The 27771-nt window shown below is 46.7% G+C and overlaps 1 protein-coding gene across 1 annotated transcript; it reads right to left on the reverse strand.

Moving 5' to 3' along the window:
* Nucleotides 1–9041: 9041 nt before the first annotated feature.
* On the reverse strand, nucleotides 9042–26955 carry SUPT7L (SPT7 like, STAGA complex subunit gamma). Its single transcript, XM_066595377.1, has 5 exons — nucleotides 26873–26955; nucleotides 22473–23011; nucleotides 19579–19903; nucleotides 14669–14906; nucleotides 9042–9477 (listed from the first exon to the last, which is right to left on the reverse strand). The coding sequence occupies exons 2-5, from the start codon at nucleotides 22889–22891 to the stop codon at nucleotides 9215–9217; spliced, it is 1245 nt and encodes a 414-aa protein (XP_066451474.1). The 5' UTR covers nucleotides 22892–23011; nucleotides 26873–26955; the 3' UTR covers nucleotides 9042–9214.
* Nucleotides 26956–27771: the final 816 nt, after the last annotated feature.

A 27771-nucleotide genomic window follows, 5' to 3' on the forward strand; every position in this document is an offset into this window, starting at 1 on the left:
AAAAAACTGCCTTGTTTTGTGAGGAGCCCCAGAATGGAGAGGCTGAACGGTGGCCTGATGTGTGCCCTGGGCCCAATCCACCCAGGCCTCCTTGCTGTTAATTTGGAGGACTGAGAGAGAGTGAAAGGAATCGCCGGGCAGCGCTGAGTGCTACTTCCAAATAGTAGTGCTAACCGGTAGAGAGCTGGAGAGCGAGAGAGTGGCCGGGAGCAGAACCCACAGATAACTGGCACTGTGGACTCGTCTGTCACCCTGTGAATCCTCCCTCTCACACCACTATCCTGTGTACACAACTGTCCTGCTGGCTAATGTAAAGTTTGGACTGTAACAGTTTATCAAAGTAAATGAGGTCTACCAACTAGGGTTGCTACCCGACCAGTAATCCACTGGCCTTGCCGGTATTTTTTCTGCCAGGCCGGTAACGGTATTTTTTTTTTTACTGGCCCTATTACAGGACGGTATTTTCAGAGCCTGCACTGCCCACTAGTGCCGGTTAACCCTCCTCCGGCAGTCCTGAAATCAGGGGAAACACAGACCTGAAAGTTGGCAGCTTTCAGGACCTTCACTGACGTCACGTCATGCGATACCCTGTGTGGGAGGAGTCAAGGATCACATGACCACAGGGAGCGCTCAGTAAATGTAAGACTGCAGGGTGTGTGTGTGTCTGTCTTGGAGCTGTGGGGTTCTGGATGGATGGAGGGAGGGAGGGAGGGAGTGAAGCTGTGTGTGGGGGTCAGGATGATGTAGCAGAGCTGTGTGTGTGATGTCTGTGGGTCAGGATGGATGTAGTAGAGCTATGTGTGTGATGTGTGGGGGTCAAGTTGGATGTAGCTGAGCTGTGTGTGTGTGATGTGTGGGGATCAGGATCGATATAGAGGTGTCATGTGTGTAATGTGTGGGGATCATGATGGATGTAGTAGAGCTGTGTGTGTGATGTCTGGGGATCAGGAAGGATATAGTGGAGCTGTGTGTGTAATGTGTCTGGGGATCAGGATGGTTGTAGTAGAGTTGTGTGTGTGTGGGTCAGGATGGATGTCTGGCCGGCCCTGCAGTGACAGTGTCAGGACCTGAGGAGGAGAGCGGAGGAGCAGTACATGCGGTACGAGGTATGTACCATGTACTTTATGTAATCTTGTATGTTTAGGTGGTATATGTTATACCAGCTGTACATATAATTATGGACAGGATATATCCAGGTTACATCAGCATCACTATATACAGGGGAGGTATATCTCCTGTATATAGTGATATGGACCATGCTGGGGTTACCTGGGTATCTCATGTATATAATTATATATGTGTAGATTGTATGCAATACGAGCGTCTGCAGGGTGTTCTCGCGAGTAGATGGCGTGTGAATCACACTAAACGTCATCTACTAGCGAGAACACGCTGGACGGGATCCAGGAGATAAAGGAGGGGGAAAAATGCAGTGATAAGCCACGCCCCCTTTTTTTAACAATGGCCGGTATTTTTTCGTGACAAAGGTGGCAACCCTACTACCAACTGTTCCGTGTGTGGACTATTTATTTTCCAACTTCTGGATTCACCGCAGAGGATGGAACAGTGGCATCACGAGTCACAAGGACTTAAGGTAAACCGCGAACTAGGTTTTCCCTGTAAAACTCCACCAGTAGTAACTTTGACAGGTCGCATGCTACCCCCATGGTAGGAGATGGTAGAGTCCCGTGACAAGGCCTCAATCTACTCCACTATCTCGGCTGTGGGCCTGCTCCTCGAACGCTGCATTGGCACAGATACAAAGTGGTGCAACAGGGAGAATACTTGGGGTATTCTGGCCTATCCACAGTCTAAGTTATCTGTGTGATCATGCTCCTGGCAACTCTCTCTCTTTCACGCTCTACGGGCCACACTTGTGCCTTTCTGTAGCCATGCAGCAGTCCTTCTCTCTCAGTGCTTAGTGGTAGCACTGGCATATTCTGGGTAGACTGGGCCCAGGCCAAGCAGAAGGGAATCGCTCGGCTTCCTCCATTCTCTCCTCACACAGACTAATCAGTGTCTGTGTGGCTCACTCAGCAGAACATCTCTCTGTCTTGCAGACTCCTTCTACAACTCTAGACTGACTCTTGCAAGAATGCAGAAGACTCACTGCTACCACTACTACTATTGTACTGCAAAAACTTATAACAAGCAACATCACGTGACTCACAAGTACGATACATTTCCAGACATTAACCCATTCAACCCTGCAGAGGTACAATACACATACCCCAAATGCACTTATATACTACACGCAAGACACTGACGAGACAATGATACGGGACCGACATATAACAATATGGAGGGGCCCCACTAACTCTGGGTCACTACACAACTGCTTCACCATTGAAGTCCATTTCATGAAGCTGCCGATGCAGCATTCTTCTGCTGATGTCACTTCCGTTGGCCCAGGAGTGTCAAGATATACCGATGAAAGGCTCTTTTAAAGGGGGTTGCCTAATTAGCGGCAATCTCAATCATGTTGGAGTTGCGTCCATCGACTGATCATCATGGATCCTGCACCTAGCACCCCTGGGAAATAGCTAATCAGTCATTTCCACTGCAGCAGAAAAGTAGTAATTCATGGCGGCTATACAGATGTTCCTAGAGAATGGGCCGGAGCAAGAATGCTTGGATGTATAGTTATGCAACAGGTTAGAGCTCATAGTATAATGACATAAGTATACTGTACTGGGTACAAGTTTTAAGCAGGAGTTTGTTCCAAACATCTTAGAGAATTCAGCACAGATCTTCTGTGGATGTTGGCTCGCTCAAATCCTTCTGTCTCAATACCAGCCTGACTCAATGATGTTGAGATCATGGAAAAAACAGAAGGCGTCTTGTTGCCTCCAGTATATATTCTGCAGCAGGACAACAGCCCACAACATCCAGCCAATATCATTAAGAACTGTCTTCAGCATAAAGAAGAACAAGGAGTCCTGGAAGTCATGATATAGTCCTACAGAGCCCTGATCTCTTCATTATCCAGTCTGTCTGGGATTACACGAAGAGACAGAAGGATTGGAGCGAGCCGACATCCACAGAAGATCTGTACTTAGTTCTCCAAGATAGTTGGAACAACCTCCCTGCAGTGTTCCTTCAAAAACTGTGTGCAAGTGCAACTAGAACTGATGATGTTGTGAAGGTAAAGAGCGTCACAGCAAATATGATTTAGATTTCTCTTTTGTTTAGTCTCTCTGCATTTTGTTAACAGACAAAAATAAACTATAAACCCTTCTAGTTCTTATAACATTCGTACTTTGCAGCATTTTTTTTCTACATCTTCCTAAAACTTTTGCCCAGTACGGTCTGTAGAGATGCCATCTGTTAATTATCTGATCCACATTTCTGGTCCGGTCATCCCCACCGTATGTTAGTCCCTATATATAGAATAGACTGTGGCTGGGATGCAGTATAATATGGGAGGTTGGAGAGTCATCCACAAGTCTGATATGCCAACAGCTCACAAAGAGGTGTGAATGAGATTGGGAGCCACGTTTAGTCCAGGCCGGGGAATACTAATTACTGGAGCTTTGTCAGTGGAGGCGGCTGGACAAAGGGAAGAAGCAAAGCCTCTCCTTGCATGTGAGCCACTATAGTGCTTACACTGAGGGCTAATTTACATCAGCGAGAAGCCCACCGCTTCTAAGATCAGGGGTCCCGAGTCACCCTCCCCCACTGTGGGCTCGGCCGTCAGACCTCCACCAATCACACTTATATCATCTATCCTGTGGGAAGGTGATAATAAGTTTTACTGCAACCTCTTTAACCCCTTAAGGACCAACGTAGTATATATACGGCACTCGGTCCTGGGCTTTAATCCCAACCGATCGCAGAAATACAGCGCGGGATTAAAGCCTCTGCTCCTGCAATCAAGCAGGAGCTTGTCAGGTTTCTACTGTTAGTTACAGCTGATAACCCGCAGGAGAAGGGAGAAGCGTTTTTTAACTATTTCTGCCTCCTCCTTTCCCGGGTAAATAGTGCTCAATGAGTGCTATGTACTAGAAAATGAAAGTTGAAGTGTTTCTTGCACTATGCGAGCCGGCGGTCACATGACCGCCGGGATCCCCCTGGCACAGCAGAGCTGCAGGGTCCTAGCAGACCCTGATCAGCTCTTCCAGTAACTACTGTCACTACATGGGGATGTTTTTTTCTTCTGTAACTGGGACTCCTGTGGATACCCCAGCTAAAGTGGAAAATTGTGTAATTAAAAAAAAAAACATGTGAATGTCCCTAGAGGTCTTACATGACGTCATGGAGGACATAGATGGTATTGGAAATGGTTACATAAATAAGTAAGAAAAAATTAGACTAAAATTTAAAAATATACATAAAAAAAGAAAATGACCCAAAGCAGACGCCAACCAAAACCGTTGCTGTATGCGCCCTGTAATCCGAAACCATATTATAGATCAAAATGTTCGAAACAAAATGAGGAACCCGTTCCTTTACTATATTTTAGCGTACGTATACTTAAAAAAAACAAACTAAACATGTAAAAAAATCATTTTTGTTAGCTTTTTACCCCCCCCCCCCTCCCCCAATAAAATAAGGTCAAAAATGGGGGGAAAAAAGTCAGTGAAAAAGATATTATAAAAATAGCCCCGAATGTCATAGAAAAAGGAAAACACAGCAAAAAAAAATTTGGCAGCTGAAGGAAGACAAAAAAAAGGGGGGGGGGGGCAGTAAAACCCCCACATGGGTAAAATCCCCAAAAAGGGTCTGGTCTAGAGATGAGCGAGCGTACTCGGTTCGGGTGTTTTTGCACTCGAGCACCGCGTTTTCCGAGTAACTGACTACTCGGACGAAAAGATTAGGGAGGTGAGTGGGGGGTTGCAGAGGGGAGTGGGGAGAGAGAGAGCTCCCCCATGTTCCCCACTGCTACCCCCCGCTCCACCATGCCGGCGCCTCCCGAATCTTTTCGTACGAGTAGTCAGTTACTCGGAAAAAGCGGTGCTCGAGTGCAAAAACACCCGAACCGAGTACGCTCGCTCATCTCTAGTCTGGTCCTTTAGGTACAAAACAGCCTGGTCCTTAAGGGGTTAAGGGCACATTCACACGGGGCAGATTTGCTATGGAATGATCCGCAGCTGAAAGCCTGAATCAAAACCCGCACCGTTTACTCTGTAATTCATCGGCTCGTTGATTCCACAAGCGTAAATAGCGCTAAAATTGACACGCTGCAGATTTAGGTTCCGCTCCTCATGGCAGTTTCCGCACGTGTTTTGTGCGGATTTTCTCTGCAGCGTTTCATCCGTTTTGCCGTTACTGTAAATGCCACGGACTTTCCATGCGGGAAGTCAGCACGGGAAAATCCCCGCCACGTTCGCCCTGCGTGAACATGATCTAAGGCTTCCTTCATAGATCGCAGGTTTTCCGCTTTTTTTCTAGCTTTTTAAAGCACAAGAGCGGAGCGCAATTTGCAGACAACGCCATAAACCCGAAAAAATACACCAAAAAGGAGGGGGAAAGAAAAGTACCACAGAAAATTCACAATATATAAAAATACCCCATTCCCACAGGATGATTGCGCAAAATTCGTTCAAATGAAAATGCACGATAATTGGCGTGTCTAAATTGAAAGCCATCACAAACTATTCATTTACTTTCAACCAACATAGAACCCATCGCCGGCTCGCTCACTTCTCGCTCCGCTCAGGGTTTCTCGTAGCATGCTTTCTGGATCTTCATCTGTACTGTGGATGGTCCACACGGCTCACCAGACATGTGTAGTACAGATTTTTTTTATATATATTTTAACCCCTGCTTTTCCCACGGAATCCGCAATGTTAATTACGGACGGGCTGCGGGTCCATTGACTTCAATGGAAGCTGTCCGTGCAGACATCACAGGAAAATGGACCACGTTGCAATTGGTTTCCACTCGTGTGCATGAAGAATCACTTTTGCATTGCGTGCTATGGAGGGTATTTGCTGTTGAAATCTGGAGGTGGTCCCCCACTCCGGATTCCGTAATGCATATCCACCCATGTGCATGCACCTTTAATGGGGCGTAACCTAGCAGTTGTTTCAGCACATTATCCCCACATTTCACTTGACCTCTGGATATTATCCCCCAAGGGTTAATAGAGTTCACTTAAAAAAGAAAGTGAACCAAAAGCAGTGCCGGCTGCTAGAAGAAGTTTGTAGCAGGTATGTGAAATTAAAGGGGTTGTCCCGCGCCGAAACGGGTTTTTTTTTTTATTCAATAGGCCCCCCGTTCGACGCGAGACAAACCCGATGCATGTGTTAAAAAAAAAAAACAAAACGGATAGTACTTACCCGAATCCCCGCGCTGCGGCGACTTCTTCCTTACCTTGCTAAGATGGCCGCCGGGATCTTCACCCACAGTGGACCGCAGGTCTTCTCCCATGGTGCACCGTGGGCTCTGTGCGTTCCATTGCCGATTCCAGCCTCCTGATTGGCTGGAATCGGCACACGTGACGGGGCAGAGCTACGAGGAGCAGCTCTCCAGCACGAGCGGCCCCATTGAGAAAAGCAGAAGACCTGGACTGCGCAAGCGCGTCTAATCGGGCGATTAGACGCTGAAATTAGACGGCACCATGGAGACGAGGACGCCAGCAACGGAGCAGGTAAGTGAATAACTTCTGTATGGCTCATAATTAATGCACAATGTACATTACAAAGTGCATTAATATGGCCATACAGAAGTGTATACCCCCACTTGCTTTCGCGGGACAACCCCTTTAACTAAAATAGGCAAGTGTCATTGAGGAGGTTTGCGATTTGCAACAAGAAAACCGCGGCACTTCTGTTACTTCCGATAGCTGGGCGATATTATCACTGCGTTGTACTACTCTATATAATAAAGATGATCTTGGAAACCTCACCTGAGTGTTTCTCATATTCTTCTCCGATGCATCGACTAATGACACTGCTCAGCAGCATTTTTGCATCTGGTGGGCAATACATCAATTCTTATGGATTTTTGGGTGTAGACTCCAAACTTACCTTTAGAAATGATGCATCACGTAAGGTTTTTATGTATTTAGTTTTTTTTTCAATTTTTATTAAAAGGTTTTTGTGTTCATTTTCTGGTGATTTATATAAAATTAAATCAGTGACTAAGCCAAACTCTTCATTTGAATGTTATACACGGTGGATGAAGTTCTAAAAATGGTCACTAGATGGCAGAACAATGTAGTTGAGCAGGAAGGTTACCAACATGAGCCTATCTGTACTGCTGTGTAGTGTTCTGCATGAAGCACTTCTCTTCATTCTTACCTCAGCATATCAGTATTTTTGGAGTTTCATTCACGAATACATCACCAGAAAAACATTATTGAGTCCTGAGTGTTATTTTTTTGTATTTACAACCAGACAATATTTGGCCATACCGTATTATTGCCTATGGAATAGTGCCGTGTATCTCAGAAATGTGACGTGATAGACAGAATCTGATTCTTCCACTGAATTTACCACCCCAAAATTAGTTGAATCAACCCGTTTCCAAAACAGATACAGAATTTTATTTTTTATTTTTATTCGTCGACCAGGGTAATTAGGCATACCTGTTGGATAAAGCTACTGTACACCTGAGTATCACCTAAACTAAGGGATTACTCCGACACCCATTAATCTACAGCTGGATGTGGCGTTTTATGCTGCAAATCTGCAAATCCCTCGTCTCAAAAGGCATAAAATACAAGCTGTTCTGATATTAAAGGACACCAAAGTGCAACAGTCTAGCCGTATGAACGCACCGATGTGGAATTTCTGCGCAGTGTTACATCCATGTACATGTCGTTATAAATGGGAATTGATCCAGAGCACAGAAAAAAAAAAACCTATTCTGCTCTGGTGGGATCCACACTCCAAGGCGATGCACCAAAATTGCAAGAACTTGCTGGTCTTTCTGCTTGGTCACCGCCAGTCTCAAGAACGGGGTCCCATATCCCTCTCCTCCTCATTGCAGTGTTACTGCACCCCCTCCACAGTCAGATGCAGATTCAATGGAGCGTTGATTGCACCTCCCTTCACTGTCAGTGGGTCTGTGGAGATATCAGAGAGCAGCACCCATACAATCGCCAATCTTTCCATTCACCGTGACTTCACCGCAGGGGAAGAGGCGACTCCCTCATCGACAGAGTGGAACACAGGAGTCCAGTTCTGGAAAAAAATGGGGGGTGGGGGGGGGGGGGAATCTCTGCTGTGAGGCACCCACTGATTAACAAGTTATCTTCTATCCTGTAGATGGGGTATAACTTTTTGATGCAACCCCTTTGAATCAACCTGACCCTTCTGTACTGCAAATCTGTTGAATTACTCAACTTTCCAATATTTCTGTTCCCTTACTGCTGCGGAACTGGAAAGGTTTGTTCTTCATGAGCTCAGAAAGATGGGTGGTAACTGGGGATGTGACAACTAAGTCGAGCAATTGCTCGCTGACTGCACCCAGCAATAGGAGAGATGAAGAGACACCAGGCACACAGAGGAAAATCACCCAGGTAGGTTAGAAGCAGGTGATAACGGCACGCAAGGACCACCCGGGAGGAGGCGGAAGAGGCGGCACGCAGGCACCGCCCGGGAGGAGGCGGAAGAGGCGGCACACAGGCACCGCCCGGGAGGAGGCGGAAGAGGCGGCACACAGGCACCGCCCGGGAGGAGGCGGAAGAGGCGGCACACAGGCACCGCCCGGGAGGAGGGGATGGCACATTGAGGTTGGAAGGAAGGAATTTAAGATTAATGCCCCTCTACGCTGAACAGATTCTCATTTGAACAAGCAAGGGACATCACCGCTAACTCGTTTGCATTCGTTAAGCCCGTTTCGGCAGGCAGATCATCATTGAGAATCGTTCACTTCCCGTTCTGTCTCTCACACTCCTATGTGAGCCGGGTGTTTAAACACGACAAGTGAACGAGCCAAGGATATTTTTTATCCCAGCTGAAAATTGAATGATTCTCGTTCGCCGTTGGCTCGTGTATAAACCGAATGATTATTCACTTTTGCTCAAACAATTTTTATGAATAATCGTTTTGCCTAAACACAGCATTAGCCACAAAAAGGTTTTGAACTTGTAATTAACAGCTGAAGATATTTATTCATGTGCTAACAGGCTCCACAACCAAACAGTCAACATTTATTCTGTTCTTGATACTTTTTCACTACATTCCACGTCTCTTCATCAGAAGACCACACAACATGTTCACAGACCACCAATTCTGGGACTACAGGTTGTCTTAGTCTATTCCAATTACATCTTCCTCATCTTTTTCTTCGGTCTTTGATTAAACACCGGGGAGGACCCCATGAGACTGTCTGGAGACTGGGATCCATAGCTGCCCTCAGACCCGTTCGGGCTCCCTGGCATGGCAGAGTCGCTCATCCCTGACATGGGCTCCTCAAAAACATCATTTCCCAGAACGCTGTGCCCATGAACTGCCCCTTCCTCGTTGTCTTGAGGTTCCATTTTCACCTGCGTCAGGCTCCACAGGGGGGAGGTATTGACGTCTGATCCTGTAAAAGATAACATATGGTGAAGAAGCGGCCATCATAGAAGAGAAACCACAGGGCTTTACTAGCAACACAACAACTTAAAGACTTCGTAACTGGTCATTTTGCGGCGCTGTAATGGGGTTGTGCCAAGAGCGGCACACCACCTGTTAATGTGTCCTATGAGCGCATATGAATGTCATGGAGGAGGGTCCTCTACACAAGACCACCTCTCAGTAAGAGCGGCTCCCATCCAGGCGAACATTGTACCTCCTGGTATTATAGGACGGTCATTCCCTCCAGCAACAACGTGAAGCTTACCGCCAGCCGCACCGGCAAAGTCAACTGTTAGGGGACCCAAAGTGATCAGCTGTTCACCCCAGACCCCCATTATTGGGGGATGGCAGAACCCCTTTAGGCCAGTGACAGCAGAAGCTACAACCGTATCAAATCATATTAGGAGACAGAACTTTAACCGCAATCAGCGGAGCGCCGCAGAGAGCTCTTTATTCTGTTTACTGGCGCTCCTTCATTAGCAGGTTGGAAATATCTCAAAAAACACAAAATAAAATGCAAAAAAAAAAAAAAAAAGATGATTCAAAAAGCAAATTGATTCCAACCACAATCCACTTTAGCAGCAAATAAGTGGGTCTGCATAGTAATTTTGCCGAAGCATCCTTTCAGCTTAATAGAACGCTTCACGCTGATGGCGCTCGTACGGCGGTTCCACTTCATATTTAATAATAGTCTCTGAGAGAAGAGGAAAAAAATACTACTACGAGTACGACGGGCCTCTAGACTTATTAAAGGCGTTAAATTACAGATAAAACCTCTATTGCTGCTGCTAACAGATGGCGAATTATTATTCTATGGCTTCCAATGATTTGTGAAACAAGTATATAGACACCCCAGGCTCCGGGCAGCGCCACTCCGCCAACGCCAAACTTCAGTGCCTCTCAAAATTAAAAATAAAGTAAATTTGCAGTGTTCACTAATGTCCTACCGTTTTGAGCCTACAGCTACTACACAGACTAGTGTTACCATGGTAACAGACAACAAACACACCACATGTAGTCTGGTGAATAGAAGACTTAAGTGGGTTTTTGGGACATGAACAAAAAATAAAAAACAAAGAAAAGACAAAAAGAAAAATTGAGTGCTGGCCTATCCCAGGGGCTCCCTGTCCAGTGCTGGAGGCCTGGTGCCCACTGCACGGAGCCCAAAAGAAGAGACGGGTGATCATGTGCCGTTCACTGTGCACATGACTGCTCTGCCGCTCACAGATTTCAGAATCACCGCTGAAGCCTGCGAGAGGCTGGGCGGTCACATGAACAAGGAAGGACACGCGACTACCAGTTGCATCTTCCAGGTTCCGTGCGGTGGGCACCAGTGCTACGGTGCTCGACAGGGCGCCACCAGGATAGGCAAGTATTTAATTATTCTTTATTTTAACATTTTTTTCTTGCAAAATAAAAGCCCATTTTTAAAAATAGAATTACCGTATATACTCGAGTACAAGCCTAGTCTTTCAGTACATTTTTTTTTGTGCTGAAAAAGCCCCCCTCGGCTTATACTCAAGTCAGGTAAGGGGTAAAAAAACAAAAAAAAACAACATACCTCACCTCCCAGACGGCGTCTGGGTTCCCTGCGGTGGTGCAGCAAGCAGCTTAAATTCCTGTGTTCTTGGCGGCAATGCGGCAAGCTGCTTGAATTCTCTCCGCTGTCATTTCCCAGCATCCTCTCTGCTCTGTCATCTCCTGCCATCAACACTGTGATTGGATCGAGCGCCAGCCAATCACAGCCGACGCTCAATCATTCACAGCCAATCAATGAATGACATTCACCTATTGGCTGTGAATGATCGAGGCCTGGCTGTGACTGGCTGGTGCTCGATCCAATCACAGCGCTTACTTACACAGCGCTGACGGCGGGAAATTTGAAAGTCGAGCAGGAAGATGACAGCGGGGAGAATTCTAAAGCAGTTTGCCGCATGCAAGCTGCTTTAGAATTCTGCCCGCTGTCATCTCCATGCTGGGCTTTCAAATCCCCCGCTGTCCGCGCTGTGTAATTAAGCGCTGTGATTGGATCGAGTGCCGGCTGTGATTGGCTGGTGCTTAATCCAATCACAGCACTTACTTACACAGCACTGACAAAGCCAAGCAGAGAGGACGGAGGGGATGACAGGGGGAGAATTCAAGCAGCTTGTCGCACAGACACAGACGCCGGCTGGGAGGTGAGCATGAAGGTTTGGTTTTTTTACCCAGTATATACTCGAGCATGGCTCGGCTTATACTCGAGTCAATAAGTTTTCCCATTTTTTTGTGGTAAAACTTGTTGACTCGGCTCATACTCAGGTCGACTAATACTCAAGCATATAAGGTACATTTTTATTTGAATTAAACTTGTACTTAATTTAAAAAAAAACTTTAAAAAAAAAAAAAAAACACATTTTATTTCCCTTTTTCCAAATGTAACTTCTAAAATCTTCATACATGTAATTTCCCATTGATTTACCTCGATGCATCATATTCACTTTGTGCTTAATAACTCTATTACTGATTAGTGAGCCGTTTTCTTGAGCACGTGACGTCCCCATTTTTATGATTTTTGCAAATAGAGGAAATATATTGGAGCTCCTGAATGTTTCTCCTCCATCATAGAGCTAGAACGGTCCAGGAACACTATAAAGCACCCCCTCCCCCCCTCAGCGGGGGAAGACACCTGACAGAGCGGCGCGGGCAGCCGACGTCTTTCATGCGGTATTTTTAGAACATTTTCTGCTTTATTTTATATTCCTTTTATCAGAGTATAAGATGGAATTCACCACGATCGCATTGTGTGACAGTAAAGCTTTAAACCAGAGAGCCGCCGCCGAAAATTCTGTTCTCTGTTGTGTAAAATGACTGTAGACCTGCGAGCGCGAGAACCGTGATAAAACTTCAGTTTAACCCCTTGAAGACCTGACAATTTTCACGCCAGAGTTGAACATGTACACAGGGGAGCAGTATTATAGCAGGTCTATTCTTGCATATATGGGGCAGTATTATAGCAGTTCTATTCTTGTACATAGGGGGCAGTATTATAGTAGTTATATTCTTGTACATAGGGGGCAGTATTATAGGAGTTATATTCTTGTACATAGGGGGCAGTATTATAGGAGTTATATTCTTGTACATAGGGGGCAGTATTATAGTAGTTATATTCTTGCATATAGGGGACAGTATTATAGTAGTTATATTCTTGTACATAGGGGACAGTATTATAGTAGTTATATTCTTGTACATAGCGGGCAGTATTATAGTAGTTATATTCTTGTACATAGCGGGCAGTATTATAGTAGTTATATTCTTGTACATAGCGGGCAGTATTATAGTAGTTATATTCTTGTACATAGGGGGCAGTATTATAGTAGTTATATTCTTGTACATAGGGGGCAGTATTATAGTAGTTATATTCTTGTACATAGGGGGCAGTATTATAGTAGTCATATTCTTGTACATAGGGGGCAGTATTATAGTAGTTATATTCTTGTACATAGGGGGCAGTATTATAGTAGTTATATTCTTGTACATAGAGGGCAGTATTATAGTAGTTATATTCTTGTACATGGGGGGCAGTATTATAGTAGTTATATTCTTGTACATGGGGGGCAGTATTATAGTAGTTACATTCTTGTACATAGGGGGCAGTATTATAGTAGTCATATTCTTGTACATAGGGGGCAGTATTATAGTAGTTATATTCTTGTACATAGGGGGCAGTATTATAGTAGTTATATTCTTGTACATAGAGGGCAGTATTATAGTAGTTATATTCTTGTACATGGGGGGCAGTATTATAGTAGTTATATTCTTGTACATAGGGGGCAGTATTATAGTAGTTACATTCTTGTACATAGGGGGCAGTATTATAGTAGTTATATTCTTGTCATAGGAGCAGTATTATAGTAGTTATATTCTTGTACATAGGGGGCAGTATTATAGTAGTTATATTCTTATACATAGGGGGCAGTATTATAGTAGTTATATTCTTGTACATAGGGGACAGTATTATAGTAGGTATATTCTTGTACATAGGGGGCAGTATTATAGTAGTTATATTCTTGTACATAGAGGGCAGTATTATAGTAGTTATATTCTTGTACATGGGGGGCAGTATTATAGTAGTTACATTCTTGTACATGGGGGGCAGTATTATAGTAGTTATATTCTTGTACATAGGGGGCAGTATTATAGTAGTTATATTCTTGTACATAGGGGGCAGTATTATAGTAGTTATATTCTTGTACATAGGGGGCAGTATTATAGTAGTTATATTCTTGTACATAGAGGGCAGTATTATAGTAGTTATATTCTTGTACATGGGGGGCAGTATTATAGTAGTTACATTCTTGTACATAGGGGGCAGTATTATAGTAGTTATATTCTTGTACATAGGGGGCAGTATTATAGTAGTTATATTCTTGTACATAGGGGGCAGTATTATAGTAGTTATATTCTTGTACATAGGGGGCAGTATTATAGTAGTTATATTCTTGTACATAGGGGGCAGTATTATAGTAGTTATATTCTTGTACATAGGGAGCAGTATTATAGTAGTTATATTCTTGTACATAGGGGCAGTATTATAGTAGTTATATTCTTGTACATAGGGTGCAGTATTACAGTAGTTATATTCTTGTACACAGGGGGCAGTATTATAGTAGTTATATTCTTGTACATAGGAGGCAGTATTATAGTAGTTATATTCTTGTAGATAGGAGGCAGTATTATAGTAGTTATATTCTTGTACATAGGGAGCAGTATTATAGTAGTTATATTCTTGTAGATAGGAGGCAGTATTATAGTAGTTATATTCTTGTACATAGGAGGCAGTATTATAGTAGTTATATTCTTGTACATAGGGGGCAGTATTATAGTAGTTATATTCTTGTACATAGGAGCAGTATTATAGTAGTTATATTCTTGTACATAGGAGCAGTATTATAGTAGTTATATTCTTGTACATAGGGGGCAGTATTATAGTAGTTATATTCTTGTACATAGGAGCAGTATTATAGTAGTTATATTCTTGTACATAGGAGCAGTATTATAGTAGTTGTATTCTTGTACATAGGGGGCAGTATTATAGTAGTTATATTCTTGTACATAGGGGGCAATAAAGGAATGTCTGCACCCTGGCATCGTTAGCTGCTATAGGGATTTCTTTATCTTACCTGAGGGTTGGGGTGAAGAATCGACCTCCATGTGAGAAGAAAACCTTTCACTTTGGGCGCCTAGAACCCCTACTGGCAGCGACTGGTCCCCAGGAGCCAAGTCTCCTTCCAACTCCTCATTGATGGGGAAAGTAATATCTGTGACTGGCTCTTCCTTAATCTTCACTGGCTTTGCGTCTTCAGATACCCGCTCAGGATGAACAATCTTTTCATACTCCTCAGACAGCTGCTTACTGACCTGTAAAAAGACAGAAGCTTAATCTGCGGTGTCAATCACTGCAGAGCTGCGCTCCTCAATCCCTGACTCTAGTATTACAGTTCATCAGATAATCTCCAAAGTAATCACTGTAGAACAAGATAGAGACAGTGAATGGAGACCGTTACACCCACATCTGCATTTGCATCATATTAATACATCACTCACGTAAAGGGGTTCTCTTCGCACGTGAGAAGTGATGATTGATCGCTGGGGTTTGACCCCCTGGGATCAGGAGAACAGCGTAACCAGAGGTCATCTAGTGAAGGAAGCAGCAGCTCCATGGATTGGTGGTCTTGCATGCAGACCGCTGCTCCAATCACCCGGTGGGCTCAGGGAACACCTGAGGGCTCTAGTGCTCAGACCCCCAACAGTCAATCTTATCACAATCCTGTGAAAATATGCTAAATGGTTACCGGCCCCACTGCTTATGTGCAGTTTGCATTTTAATTGTTAGTTTTTTTTCTTCCATTTTCACGCTAATTGGTAGTTTAGTAAAGGTGCTTTTCCAAATGAGCTCCACAGGAAAAGATCCGATTGTGATTTTGACGGAACTCGCACATGAAGAAAAAAAAACTAAATTTTTTTTTTAATGGGTTAATACAGGCGAGCAATTTTTTTGAGATTAAATGTCCTATTTTTAGTCAATTCTTGCTTAAGAATTATCCAATATTTCCAATGGGAGTCAGAAGAAAAAAAAAAAAAATCACATTGCATTCCCCTATAAATGCGAGTTTCAGGATTTTTAGGTGCCATGCACACGGCCGTTACAGCTGCACCCAAGGATCCTCGGCTCAATTTGGATTGGACAGAACACCTTGTTTTTTGCGTAGCGAGCCATCGTTTTTATTGGTAGTTTACATCATTAATCATGCAGCAGAAATGACGGAAGGATTACAAAACCAAAATCATGTATATTTTCTTCTACGTTTTCCCCTTTTTGCACCCCCCCCCCCCCTTTATTTTTTTGGAATCGCTGCACTCAAAGTCCCATAACTTTTTTAAATTTTTCCATTGAGCAGCGCTCTGTGAGGGCTTGTTTTCTGAGTGACGAGCTGTATATATATTTTTAATCACTTTGGGGGGGTACATATGTCGCTTTTTGTCACCTTTAGGCTGGGGTCACACCAGACGGAAATCTCGCGGAATGACCACACGGAAATACCGCAAGATTCCCACAGGAGAAATACAGCTTCAAAACCCGCAGCCCTTCATCGCGGATTTTGCAGCAGCTTCGCCGCTTGCATTCCGCTGCAGCCATCTCTCCCCCGTGAAAATAGGGAAAGAATGGACAAGCTGCGTCTTTGAATTCCGCACGGCATGTCGATTGCAGCGCGGCGTGGCAGCAACGGATCCTCCGCAGTGTGTGAATGAGATTTTTGCAAATCTCGTCCACTTTGCTGGTTAATCCCTGGGATAAAAAGCCATGGGCGGAATTTCCTTGCAGAAAGTCTGCACGGCATGTCCGCGCCAATTATGCACATTGTGAACCCAGCCGTATTGCTTTTTTTGAAAGGTGAAATGAATAAAAACAGCATTTTGGCTTTTACAAAAAAAAACAAAAAAAAAACCTAAAAACCATTGCCGTGCAGGATAGAAAGTGTGTTCAGTTCATTCTACATATCATTACAAGTGTTGATATTTAAAAAAATAAATAAATTTTAAAAAGTTTAAGATTTAAAAAAAAACACTCAAGAGGGGAATGCATGAAAAAAATGTTTTTTGGGTTTACTTTTTCTTACCATTTTTAATATTTTTTTCTTTTGTCCCTGTAGGGGACTTGAACCTACGTTCCTATGATCGCACTGATAATACACTACATTACTTTTGTACTGCAATGCATTATCACTAATCCTAGTAATCACAGGCCATAGCAAACCCAGATGCCATGGCAACCCAACAGCCCTCCTTCTGTGATTGTGACAAGTAAGGAGTTAAGCACAGGAGGCCGGCTGTCAGTCACAGCTGATTCCCCGAGGATGGTAAAGGCTACCATTCCCAGGGCATAAATGTACGTTTATTGGCAGGAGCTGCTTCCCCATTGAGGGCTTATATATATGCCTTAAGGCGGGAAGGGGTTAAAAAAAAACTTTTGACATGTAAGAGCAACAAAGTTTTGATCAGTGGGGAGGTCTGGATGCAAAGTGCACCCCACTTTAAAAAAAGACAGACAAACTGGAGCAAGTTCAGAGAAGAATTACCAGGATGGTGAGCGGTCTGCAGATCATGTCCTATGAGGAACGGTTAACCCCCTAGTGACGGAGCTTTTTTGCTTTTTTCCATTTTTGTTTTTTCCTACTCCCTTTTAAAAAAATCGTAGCTCCTTTATTTATCCATCGGCGTCGCTGTGTGAGGGCTTGTTGTTTTTTGTGGGATGAGTTGTATTTTTCAATGGCACTATTTATTGTACCATATAATTTACTGAAAAACCTTTAAAAAATTCTTAGCGGAGAGAAATGGAAAAAAAAAATGACATTCCACCATCTTTCGGTGCGTCCTGTTTCTACGGCGCACAAACTGCAACAAAAAAAAACTAATATTTTTATTCTATGGGTCGGTACGATTACTACGATACCAAACTAATATAGTATTGTTTTTGCTGTTCTTGAAAAAAATTAAATATCTTTAAAAAAAATACAATTATTTTCTGCGGTCATTTTGTGCGCGATAACTTTTTTATTTTTCCGTCGACGTAGTTGAGCAAGGGCTCATTTTTTGCGGGATGTCCTGTAGTTTCCGATAGTATCAATTTGAAATACATACGACTTTTTGATCGCTTTTTATTGCATTTTTTCTGGAAGACAGGGTAACTAAAAAAGTGTATTTCTGGCATTCTTTTTTTTTTTTTTCAGATGACGTTCACCGTGCAAAAAAAATAATGCACTACTTTGATAGATCGGACTTTTACGGACGCGGCGATACAAAATACTTATTTTTATTTTATGATTTAGATTTTTTAGTAATTGATATGATTTTTTTTTTTTTTACAATTTAAAAAACTTTATTGATCTTTTTTCTTACTTTACTTTGAAGTCCCCCCTGGGGGACTTTAACATGCGATGCTTTGATCGCTCCTGCAGTATGACGTAATGCTATAGCATTACATCATACTGCTTTTTTACAGGCAGTCTTTCAAGCCACCCTGTGTGGATGGCTTGATAGGCAGTCTGCTAAGGCAGCCCTGGGGTCATTCATGGGGCCCTGGCTGCCATGACACCTGCACGGCTTCCCCGATCTCACCACGAGGGGGGGGGGGGGCGGCGTGCGGGACCCCCAAACAGCGTTCAGGGGATTTAAATGCCGCTGTCGGAATTGACAGCGGCATTTAAAGGGTTAATAGCCGCAAACGGCCGAGCGCGTAATAAACAGCTGACACCCGCGCTGTATGGAGGGAGATAGTGGCGCTACCTCCCTCCATACACGTCCTGCAACAGCAGGACATAGTTTTACGATAGCGCCGTCACTAAGGGGTTAAAGGATCCGGGAATGTTTAGCTTGCAGAAGAGAAGGCTGAGAGGAGACTTAATAGCGGTATACAAATATCTGAAGGGCTGTCACAGTGCAGAGGGATCAGCCCTATTCTCATTTGTACAAGGAAAGACTAGAAGCAGTGGGATGAAACTGAAAGGGAGGAAACACAGATCAGATATTAGACAGTGAGGGGGATTAATGAGTGGAACAGGTTGCCACGGGAGGTGGTGAGTTCTTCAATAGAAGTGTTCAAACAAAGGCTGGACAGACATCTGTCTGGGATGATTTAGTGAATCCTGTGTTGAGCAGGGGGTTGGACCCGATGACCCTGGAGGTCCCTTCCAACTCTATCATTCAATGATTCTATGAAAGGGCAAACACGCCCACCCAAGCGCCGTAACACTTTAGCGTTCCTTGTTGGTTCTTCTCAGCAGCCGAAGGCAAATGCATAGACTTCTGTGAGTCAGGAATGTTATTGGCTAGGTTAGAAAATTACATCTTGTCGTCTGAAACAAGATCGATCGCACCGATGATTGATTGGCCGCACTTGGCCAGTCGTAAAAGGGTTAATCAGGTTTAGAAAAACATGGCTGCTCTATTCAAAAAAACAGCACCACATCTGTCCACAGGTTATGCCTAGTATTCCAGCTTTGTCAAATTCAATACAAAAAAAAAGTGGAACTGCAATACCAGATAAAACCCAAAGACAGATGCGGCGCTGTTTCGGGAAGGAAGTAGTCATGTCTTTCTAATCCTGAGCAGCCCCTTTAATAGTATGGCTGGCTTTAGTGCCTCCTAATAGCAGGCTTTACAGACAGTCCTCGGGTACTTTGCAAGTCCTTAAGGCTGACTGCTCAGGGGACCCCCGATCCCTGATCGTACAACTTGATTGAAAGGGGCGGTGATCATGCTGCAGTCTCACTGCTGGGACCAGAGTGTCTTCCCTCAAGGAGTGAAGCCATTCACACATGACCGTTGTCGATTTTGCTGTAGACTTTCACTGCAAATTTCACTCATTACAATGAATGAAATCCGCTGTGAAATCCACCAATGTCTGCAATAGGGGGACGGGCAGCTTCGTAAAGCCGCCGCCTGCACGGGCCTGGGGACGGGCAGCTTCGTAAAGCCGCCGCCTGCACGCGCCTGGGGACGGGCAGTTTCGTAAATTCTCCATCCTGCTCACCTGCAGCATGTACGTGTGATAATCCTTTATCCGATGCTGCCAGAACCTCTGAAGAGACAGGACACTGCCGATGCCCATCTCGTAGAAAGCTTGCTCCATGACGTCTGAGAAGGGCGTCTGACCCAGCCTGGCCTCCCGATCCACATTGCACCGCAGCATCTTGGTGAATTTCGTGCAGTACTCGTGGGCAACATCCGTCAGGGTCTCCAAGACACTTTCGTTGGCAGAATCGAATCCGGCATGGGCGAGGATGGTGGCCACAGACTGGTGCATGAGCTGGCGGCAGGAGTGGTAGCTGAGCTCTATCACCGGCTCTCCTTTCCCTCTGGCATCAAGAATAAAGAGAGTTCATTATAAGGAAGAGAAAGACAATAAATGAATCCAGTCTGTATAATCAGCCCGCCGCCAGGGCAGAACATATATCTGGTGCTCCAGGGCTTCATGTTCAAGATCTCTGCTTGCAATCAGAGAAGGGGATTTAAAAACGTGACAAAAACATGACCCTAACCTTTTACTTCTGACGGGTTAGGATATCCAGTCTAGGCAATGCTCTGTGAGCTAAACGGTAGAAAGTCTCTACCGATACACTGTAACAAACCACCAGACAGGAGAGAAATGAGTGCTGACGATGTCAATTGCTTCGCTCACGGAGGGTTGTCTACATTGGAAACAACCGTCAGCTGTGAGAAGTATTAGGCCCCTACAGGAGCTCTGTCGGGATGTAAGCAAGAAGGTTCCCATTTACTGACAGCAAGCAGAGATCTTGAAAAGTGTTGCTTAACCCCTTCCCGCCGCAGCCCTTTTTGTTGTTTTTTGTTTTTTCTCCATTTTCATTTTTCCTCCTACGTTTCAAAAATTGGCAGCTTTATTACCACTTAATGTACTATTCACTGTATTGGACAACTTGGAAAATTTCCAAGTGTCACGAGAGGGAAAAAAATACACAATTGCACCATTTTTGTCAGGTTTTGTTTTTACGGCATTCAAGATGCCATAAAAATGACATCTTATCCTTATTCTGCGGTCGGTACGGTTACTGCAATACCAAGGTTTGCAGAAATACTTCAAAAAAATATATAAAAATACCATTAAAAAGTACTTTTTTTGCCCTATTTTGGCCGCCATCATTTCCTTACATTTTCCCCCGATGCAGCTGCGCCAGTTCTGCGAGGTGATCTGTAGTTTCTCGATACCATTTTGGGCTGCGTACAACTTTATACCTTTATATGCCATGTTTTCTTGGACACGGACTCACCAACGTGGTGGATTAATAATGTGATGTTTTAATAAATTGGACTGGCATTACCATTTTTTTGATGCGACAAATAGAAAAAGGATTTTTTTACATTTTTTACAATAATGAAAAATCTTTTATTTTACTTATTTTTACCATTTATTATTTTTTTAGGCCCATTAGAGATTGAGCTTGCCTTTATTTAATGTCAAAGGGTAGCTTCACACGAGTGTGTTTTTGTGCATACATAGGTTTGTACATAGGTGCGCACCCATGTACATGCAAAAACGCGTGAATGCAGGTCCGTGCATTGCCTTCAATGGAGCCGCGGTTGCTGCCGGCACCCCATAATTGTTTTTCAGGCAAGGGCTTTAAATTTAAGCCCTTTCCTGAAAAACAACAATTTTAAGGGGGGGGGGGAAACACAACTTATTTTTTTTTAATTCATGAATCGGTGAGTGCTGCCTCTCATTGGCTGAGCGCAGAGACCAATCAGAGGCAGCTCTCAGCTGTCATTCAATAGCTGAGAGCTGTCTCTGATTGGTGACAGTGCTTAGCGAATCAGAAGCAGCCCATTCAGTAGGTGGGGATTTTAAATCCCCGCTTGCTGAATACTCCTTAGAGCAGTGCAGGAGAAGAGCCAGCTGGATGCGGCTGAGCCCCGGCAGCTGAAGAAAGGAGAGTATAGATTTCACCATTTTTTCTTGTTTTTCAGGGAAGGGCTTATATTTAAAGCCCTTCCCTGAAAAACAATTACTGGGTGCCGGCAGCTTAATCCGCTACCACAGCTGTCATCTGTGACAGCTGTGGTAGGGAATTCTTTATTCCCAGCAGGGATGAAGAATTCCTTTGCTGCATCAGTCACAGATGTGGCAGGTGCAGTAGGGAATTCTTTCTCCACACAGGAATGAAGGAAACATCTGCAGCATGCGGCAGATGTGTTCCTTATCCCCACGGGGGACACAGCAGCGGCGGACAGGTAAGTCCCCCCCCCCCCCCCCCTCCACTAAAATTCTTGTTTTTCAGGGAAGGGCTCATATTTAAAGCTCCTACCCGAAAAACAATTACAGGATGCCGGAAGACCATTGTCTTCAATGGAGCCGCCAGCAGCGGCCGTGACTCCATTGAAGACAATGCGTGCATTCCCTATGGTGCAGGCTTGTCCTATCTTTACAGGCACGTACCTGTACAGCACGGACATGTGAACACACCATAAGGAATGCTTTGCTTGTAATAGACGCGTGTTTTTGTGTGCACGTATGCACGCACAAAAACACGCTCGTCTGAAGCCACCCTTACATAGTATACTGCAATACTATCATATTTCATTATACTATAGTTTGACAGTCAAATTCTATTAAGACGTGGCTGTGAGGAGTCTTAATAGACAAACAATCGTGGCATATCTAGGGCTTTCAGAAAGCCCTTGGGCTGCCATGTCACCTTAGCGGCAACCGGTAACCTCATCACAGGGGGGGCTGTTTGGGACATTTCAATCCCAATTAGGACATTTAAATGATGCTGTCATAATCTATAGCAGCATTTAAATGGTTGACAGCTGTGATTGGAGTTCCCTCTGCTGCTCCATAAAACGACCCCCGACGTGCGCTGTACCTATATGGTGCACATCAGGAAGGGGTTAACGGAACCATCGCCATACCGGTAGAAGTCGCTCTCTGGATCACTGTGCCGCAGCTGGAACGGTAGTCGGGGCATCTTGCAATCCTGCGGCAACAAGTCATCTGGGAGGGCCGGGGAAGGTGGCCGCTGGGGGAGGGGCTCACTTTCCTCCACCTTGATCCCTTCCACCGGTTGCTGACTGGGATTCTGAGTCTGAGCGGCCGCAATGAGACTGCGCAGCTTCCGGTTATGCTGGATCAGCTGGATGGTATGGATGGTGAGGCTGCAGGGCTCCGAGGGGATGTCCAAAATGGTGGTTGCCCGGGGCTTGATGGCAGAGGGCTGGTGCAGTGGAGGTTCCTGCATCTCCACGGTGCGAAACTCCCTCTGCAGGAGATCAAAGGAGTTGCGGCTTGCCTGCCCCGCGGGCACCGGGATCTCACCCCAATATCGCATCATTTCTAGAAGAGGTCTGGCGTACGTTCGGAAATCAGATATTATGTCCACAAATGGCGCAAACCGTCAGCGAGACTGCAGGGATCCATGACCGGATGATCGACCGCTGAGAGCGGCTTCAGTCTACGAGACAAAAGTGTAAGAACACGTCATAACGTACGAAGGAACCCCCGAGTGCACATTGTACCAAACCCGCATTCATGGCCTTCCGTCGGGGGGACAAATCGCCATCATCAGGGGAATATATCTAACAGGGCGCTACGTGATACTCGCTGGGCATCGGAACGGTCACGTCCGTGATGGTACCACTCAGTGTGCGCTTGTGTCTCTCCACGCCTGGGCTACAAAGTAACGGTAAAACATTGGAAAGCCTCCTGGGGCTGTACAACGGGTCGTCCAGGGATACACCGGGGTCGGAGTGGAAGCACTGCTCCGACCCTGCACCGAGCGGGGGGCCGGACCAGATGACCCTGCACCGAGCGGGGGGCCGGACCAGATGACCCTGCACCGAGCGGGGGGCCGGACCAGATGACCCTGCACCGAGCGGGGGGCCGGACCAGATGACCCTGCACCGAGCGGGGGGCCGGACCAGATGACCCTGCACCGAGCGGGGGGCCGGACCAGACGACCCTGCACCGAGCGGGGGGGCCGGACCAGACGACCCTGCACCGAGCGGGGGGGCCGGACCAGACGACCCTGCACCGAGCGGGGGGGCCGGACCAGACGACCCTGCACCGAGCGGGGGGGCCGGACCAGACGACCCTGCACCGAGCGGGGGGCCGGACCAGACGACCCTGCACCGAGCGGGGGGGCCGGACCAGACGACCCTGCACCGAGCGGGGGGGCCGGACCAGACGACCCTGCACCGAGCGGGGGGGCCGGACCAGACGACCCTGCACCGAGCGGGGGGGCCGGACCAGACGACCCTGCACCGAGCGGGGGGTCGGACCAGACGACCCTGCACCGAGCGGGGGGGCCGGACCAGACGACCCTGCATCGAGCGGGGGGGCCGGACCAGACGACCCTGCACCGAGCGGGGGGGCCGGACCAGACGACCCTGCACCGAGCGGGGGGGCCGGACCAGACGACCCTGCACCGAGCGAGGGGGCCGGACCAGACGACCCTGCACCGAGCGGGGGGGCCGGACCAGACGACCCTGCACCGAGCGGGGGGGCCGGACCAGACGACCCTGCACCGAGCGGGGGGGCCGGACCAGACGACCCTGCACCGAGCGGGGGGGCCGGACCAGACGACCCTGCACCGAGCGGGGGGGCCGGACCAGACGACCCTGCACCGAGCGGGGGGGCCGGACCAGACGACCCTGCACCGAGCGGGGGGGCCGGACCAGACGACCCTGCACCGAGCGGGGGGGCCGGACCAGACGACCCTGCACCGAGCGGGGGGGCCGGACCAGACGACCCTGCACCGAGCGGGGGGGGCCGGACCAGACGACCCTGCACCGAGCGGGGGGGGCCGGACCAGACGACCCTGCACCGAGCGGGGGGGGCCGGACCAGACGACCCTGCACTGAGCGGGGGGGGCCGGACCAGACGACCCTGCACTGAGCGGGGGGGGCCGGACCAGACGACCCTGCACTGAGCGGGGGGGGCCGGACCAGACGACCCTGCACTGAGCGGGGGGGTCGGACCAGACGACCCTGCACTGAGCGGGGGGGGGGCCGGACCAGACGACCCTGCACTGAGCGGGGGGGGGGGGCCGGACCAGACGACCCTGCACTGAGCGGGGGGGGGGCCGGACCAGATGACCCTGGAGGTCCCTACCGTTCTATGACCCTGTGTAGCGGCTGGCGCAGCTCTCAATTAAATAAATGAGACCCCAGCCTACAATTACAAGTGCCGGCCACTACACAGGGGGTGGAGCAGTGTTTCTGTTCCAACCTCTGTGCATCAGCAGGCATTTCCTGGATAACCCCTTTAAGGGAATATTCACACAAACGATTTTCACGCGCGAGTTTTGTCCAACATGGAGAGAACCTGCGCAGAAGAGCCCGGTCCTGTTAATGGGTTAATTCATACAGAAACGATTTTTCACCATTAGTGCGAGTTTAAAAAAAAAAAAAAATTAATCGCCAAACGTCCTGCTTTTATGCAATTTTTTTATTTATTTTTTTTTTTAAACAAGAATCGGCCATTATTTAAGGCCTCCCGTCCACGGGCCGCGCGGATATCCGCAAAAGACCTGCGAGTCCGTGCAGAAACGAATGTTTAAGTAACTGCTGGCGATTACACGGATGCGCTGCGGATCGTCCGCACTGAAAACAATAAATAGATGACAAGCCTGAAGTGCCGGCCCCCCCGCCCCTCCCTGTTTGGTCTCCAAGCAACCAGAGAGGCGTCCGCCTACAAATCTGCAACGCATCCGCTATTGAATGGCGGATCGCTCACTTCCGTAGAGATCAATAAAACCCATCCGTGCGGAATCTGCGGTGAAACGGAGCGCGCCATTTATTCTCCACGCAAAAAAAAGACGCGAGACATATCTGCACGTGCGCGGAGGTGCGGACGCTCCATGCCTTCCTATTGGGCGGCTTGAACTGCGGATCTTACAATCGCTTGTTCTGCAAAATTACCCTGTTTCCCTGAAAATAAGACCTAGCATGATTTTCCTGAATTTTTGAGGATGCAAAATGATTTTTCAGGCTTTTTGAGGATGCTTGAAATATAAGCCCTACTCCAAAATTAAGCCCTGCTAACAGTTAATTAAAAAAGTCAATTTAAATAGTGCCCAGGCAGCTATACATGTAAAAAAGTTAAACCTTTTTGAACAAAAAATCAATATAAGACATTGTCTTATTTTCGGGAAAACACGGTAGGTTTTTTTTTTTTTAAAGCACATTAAAAAACGGATGTAAAACAGACCAAAACGGTCCGTTTTTCCATTGATGAAAATGGCATGTGTGAACACAGCCGTACGGGATTGTGAGACCCGTAGCTTTTGCGCGCCCCTCTGTTTGGTAACGGGTAATTTTAGCGAGTGTAAAACTGACCTTTTTACGCGCGATTTCAATGCCTTCGCCATGTACGATTTATATGCGCATTTTTTGCACTTCCTGCTTCTGTGGTTGTCATAGTAACTAAACACATTAATAACAGAGCCCGCTCGCAACGCACGCCACTGCGATCCGTTTTAACGCTCCCATAGATTACAGAGGGCGATTCCTGGAGCACAACCCCACAAGCACAGGGCCGGCGGCAATTTTTCGGACCGGCGGTCCGTCCATCTTAGATCCGGACAGAACTTGCGTATGAAAAGTCGCCCGCGTGAATTCCGCCTGGAGGCGCCTGAGGGGCGTATTTTTACAGTGTTACGCGAAATATGCTGCGAATAGAGCCCACTGATTTCAATAGGTTCGTTGGCGGCAGCATATATTGAGCGGGCATTTTATTTGCGCAAAAAAAAAATACGCAGCGTGCTCTGTTGTCACGCACGGAAATATCCCACATTGAACTATTTACACTTAATGGCCCTTTACCATCAACGCGAGCGTGTCTGTCCGTGCGCAAATGCAGTAAACAAGAACACGCAAAACCGCAACGCCCAATACGCAAATACGCATCGCAGTCGCACACGTAAATGCATTGACGTCGGTGTGACGCCGGCCGAAGCCTGGGTTTACATAGTAGGATATCGATCGGTAAAAAATGTCCGTTTTCAGCCGCGTGCGACACGTTTTTGAGATAAATCACGCCGTTTACATCAGTTCTGCGGACAGGAATGGCGCTATTTCTCTCCGATTTCCGGACTGCTATTGCGCTTCAAAAATCGGACGTGAAAACCGCGTGTGCACACGGATACTAAGGGGGGTCCGGGTTTATGAAACACAATGGCCTATATATGAGGATCGCCCAGCAATGTCTGATTACTGGGGGTCCAACCTGAGACCCCCAACCATCAGCACTGCAGCCTCTTCACTGTTTACAACCTGTTCACACCGGCCTCTTCCCGATCACTCCTATAAGTCACCTGCTGCTCCCACCGCGTCCCAGAAGGTAGTCACCAGCACCGCGCTCTAGAATGGAGCTGCTCCCGGTAGGTATGACGTCACCGGAAAAGGAGGAGCCTCCCAGAATTACAGAAGGCATATTTAGGATTTCAGCCGCAGTTCAGCAGCGCTGCTGATTAGAGCCACCTAATTGGCTCTTCGGCGCCACGTGACTAAAGTCTCAATAGGATAAAGGACCTTTGGTGACGTCACGAGCATGTGATCAGTGACGTATGTGTGTCTCCCCCTTCCCAAGCTGCACAGGTGAGTTGCTGCACACACATGTTGGCTCTGGCTGAGAGAGAGGGGGCAGCACTGAGGCTGTTGTCTGCGGGGTTCTCAGTGGGAGGAGAGCAATAAGCCGCCCCCCAGTGAGTGCAGACTCACATTTGTAAGACCGTCTTCCATGAAGTGCGTAGAATTAGTGATGGCGGCGTACAGCACTGCTGTCTTCTGTCTCCGTTCTGCGTACGTAATTTGTGCGTCCCAGCCTGACTGCGGCCCTCCCAACCCGCACGCCGAGGGCTCGCTCACACGCTGTGTATTTAGTCCAAAAAAAAAACCTTTTTGTTGCTTATTTTGGCCCAATCGTGTTTATTTTTTAAATTTTTTTTTTACACGCGTAAAAAAGAAAATTGCAAAATAGCGCAATTTTTCTTACGTAAATAGGCATGTTTCATCTGCATTCACAAGCGACTTCTACGAGGACACGCCACGCTTTTTTTTCCCATCTGATCAAGATACTTGTGAAAAATGTGCCCGCGAATGAACCTGCGTTTCCTGAATATTACGCGCGTGTGAATGAGCCTTAGACCGTGTGATGCTTGGAGTTCGGGTCAGAAGAGCCGCCGCCGGGACATGCAGACGAATTCCATCTGGT

This window comes from Eleutherodactylus coqui, chromosome 3, assembly GCF_035609145.1.
Source record: "Eleutherodactylus coqui strain aEleCoq1 chromosome 3, aEleCoq1.hap1, whole genome shotgun sequence".
NCBI classification, from domain to species: domain Eukaryota; kingdom Metazoa; phylum Chordata; class Amphibia; order Anura; family Eleutherodactylidae; genus Eleutherodactylus; species Eleutherodactylus coqui.

Coding starts and splice junctions, on each gene's coding strand:
- SUPT7L (XM_066595377.1), bottom strand. CDS start 22,891: ATGATGCGATATTGGGGTGAGATCCCGGTGCCCGCGGGGCAGGCAAGC. Junction 14,907..19,578: donor ATCACACGTACATGCTGCAG/GTGAGCAGGATG, acceptor GTCTTTTTACAG/GTCAGTAAGCAGCTGTCTGA. Junction 9,478..14,668: donor TTCTTCACCCCAACCCTCAG/GTAAGATAAAGA, acceptor TATCTTTTACAG/GATCAGACGTCAATACCTCC.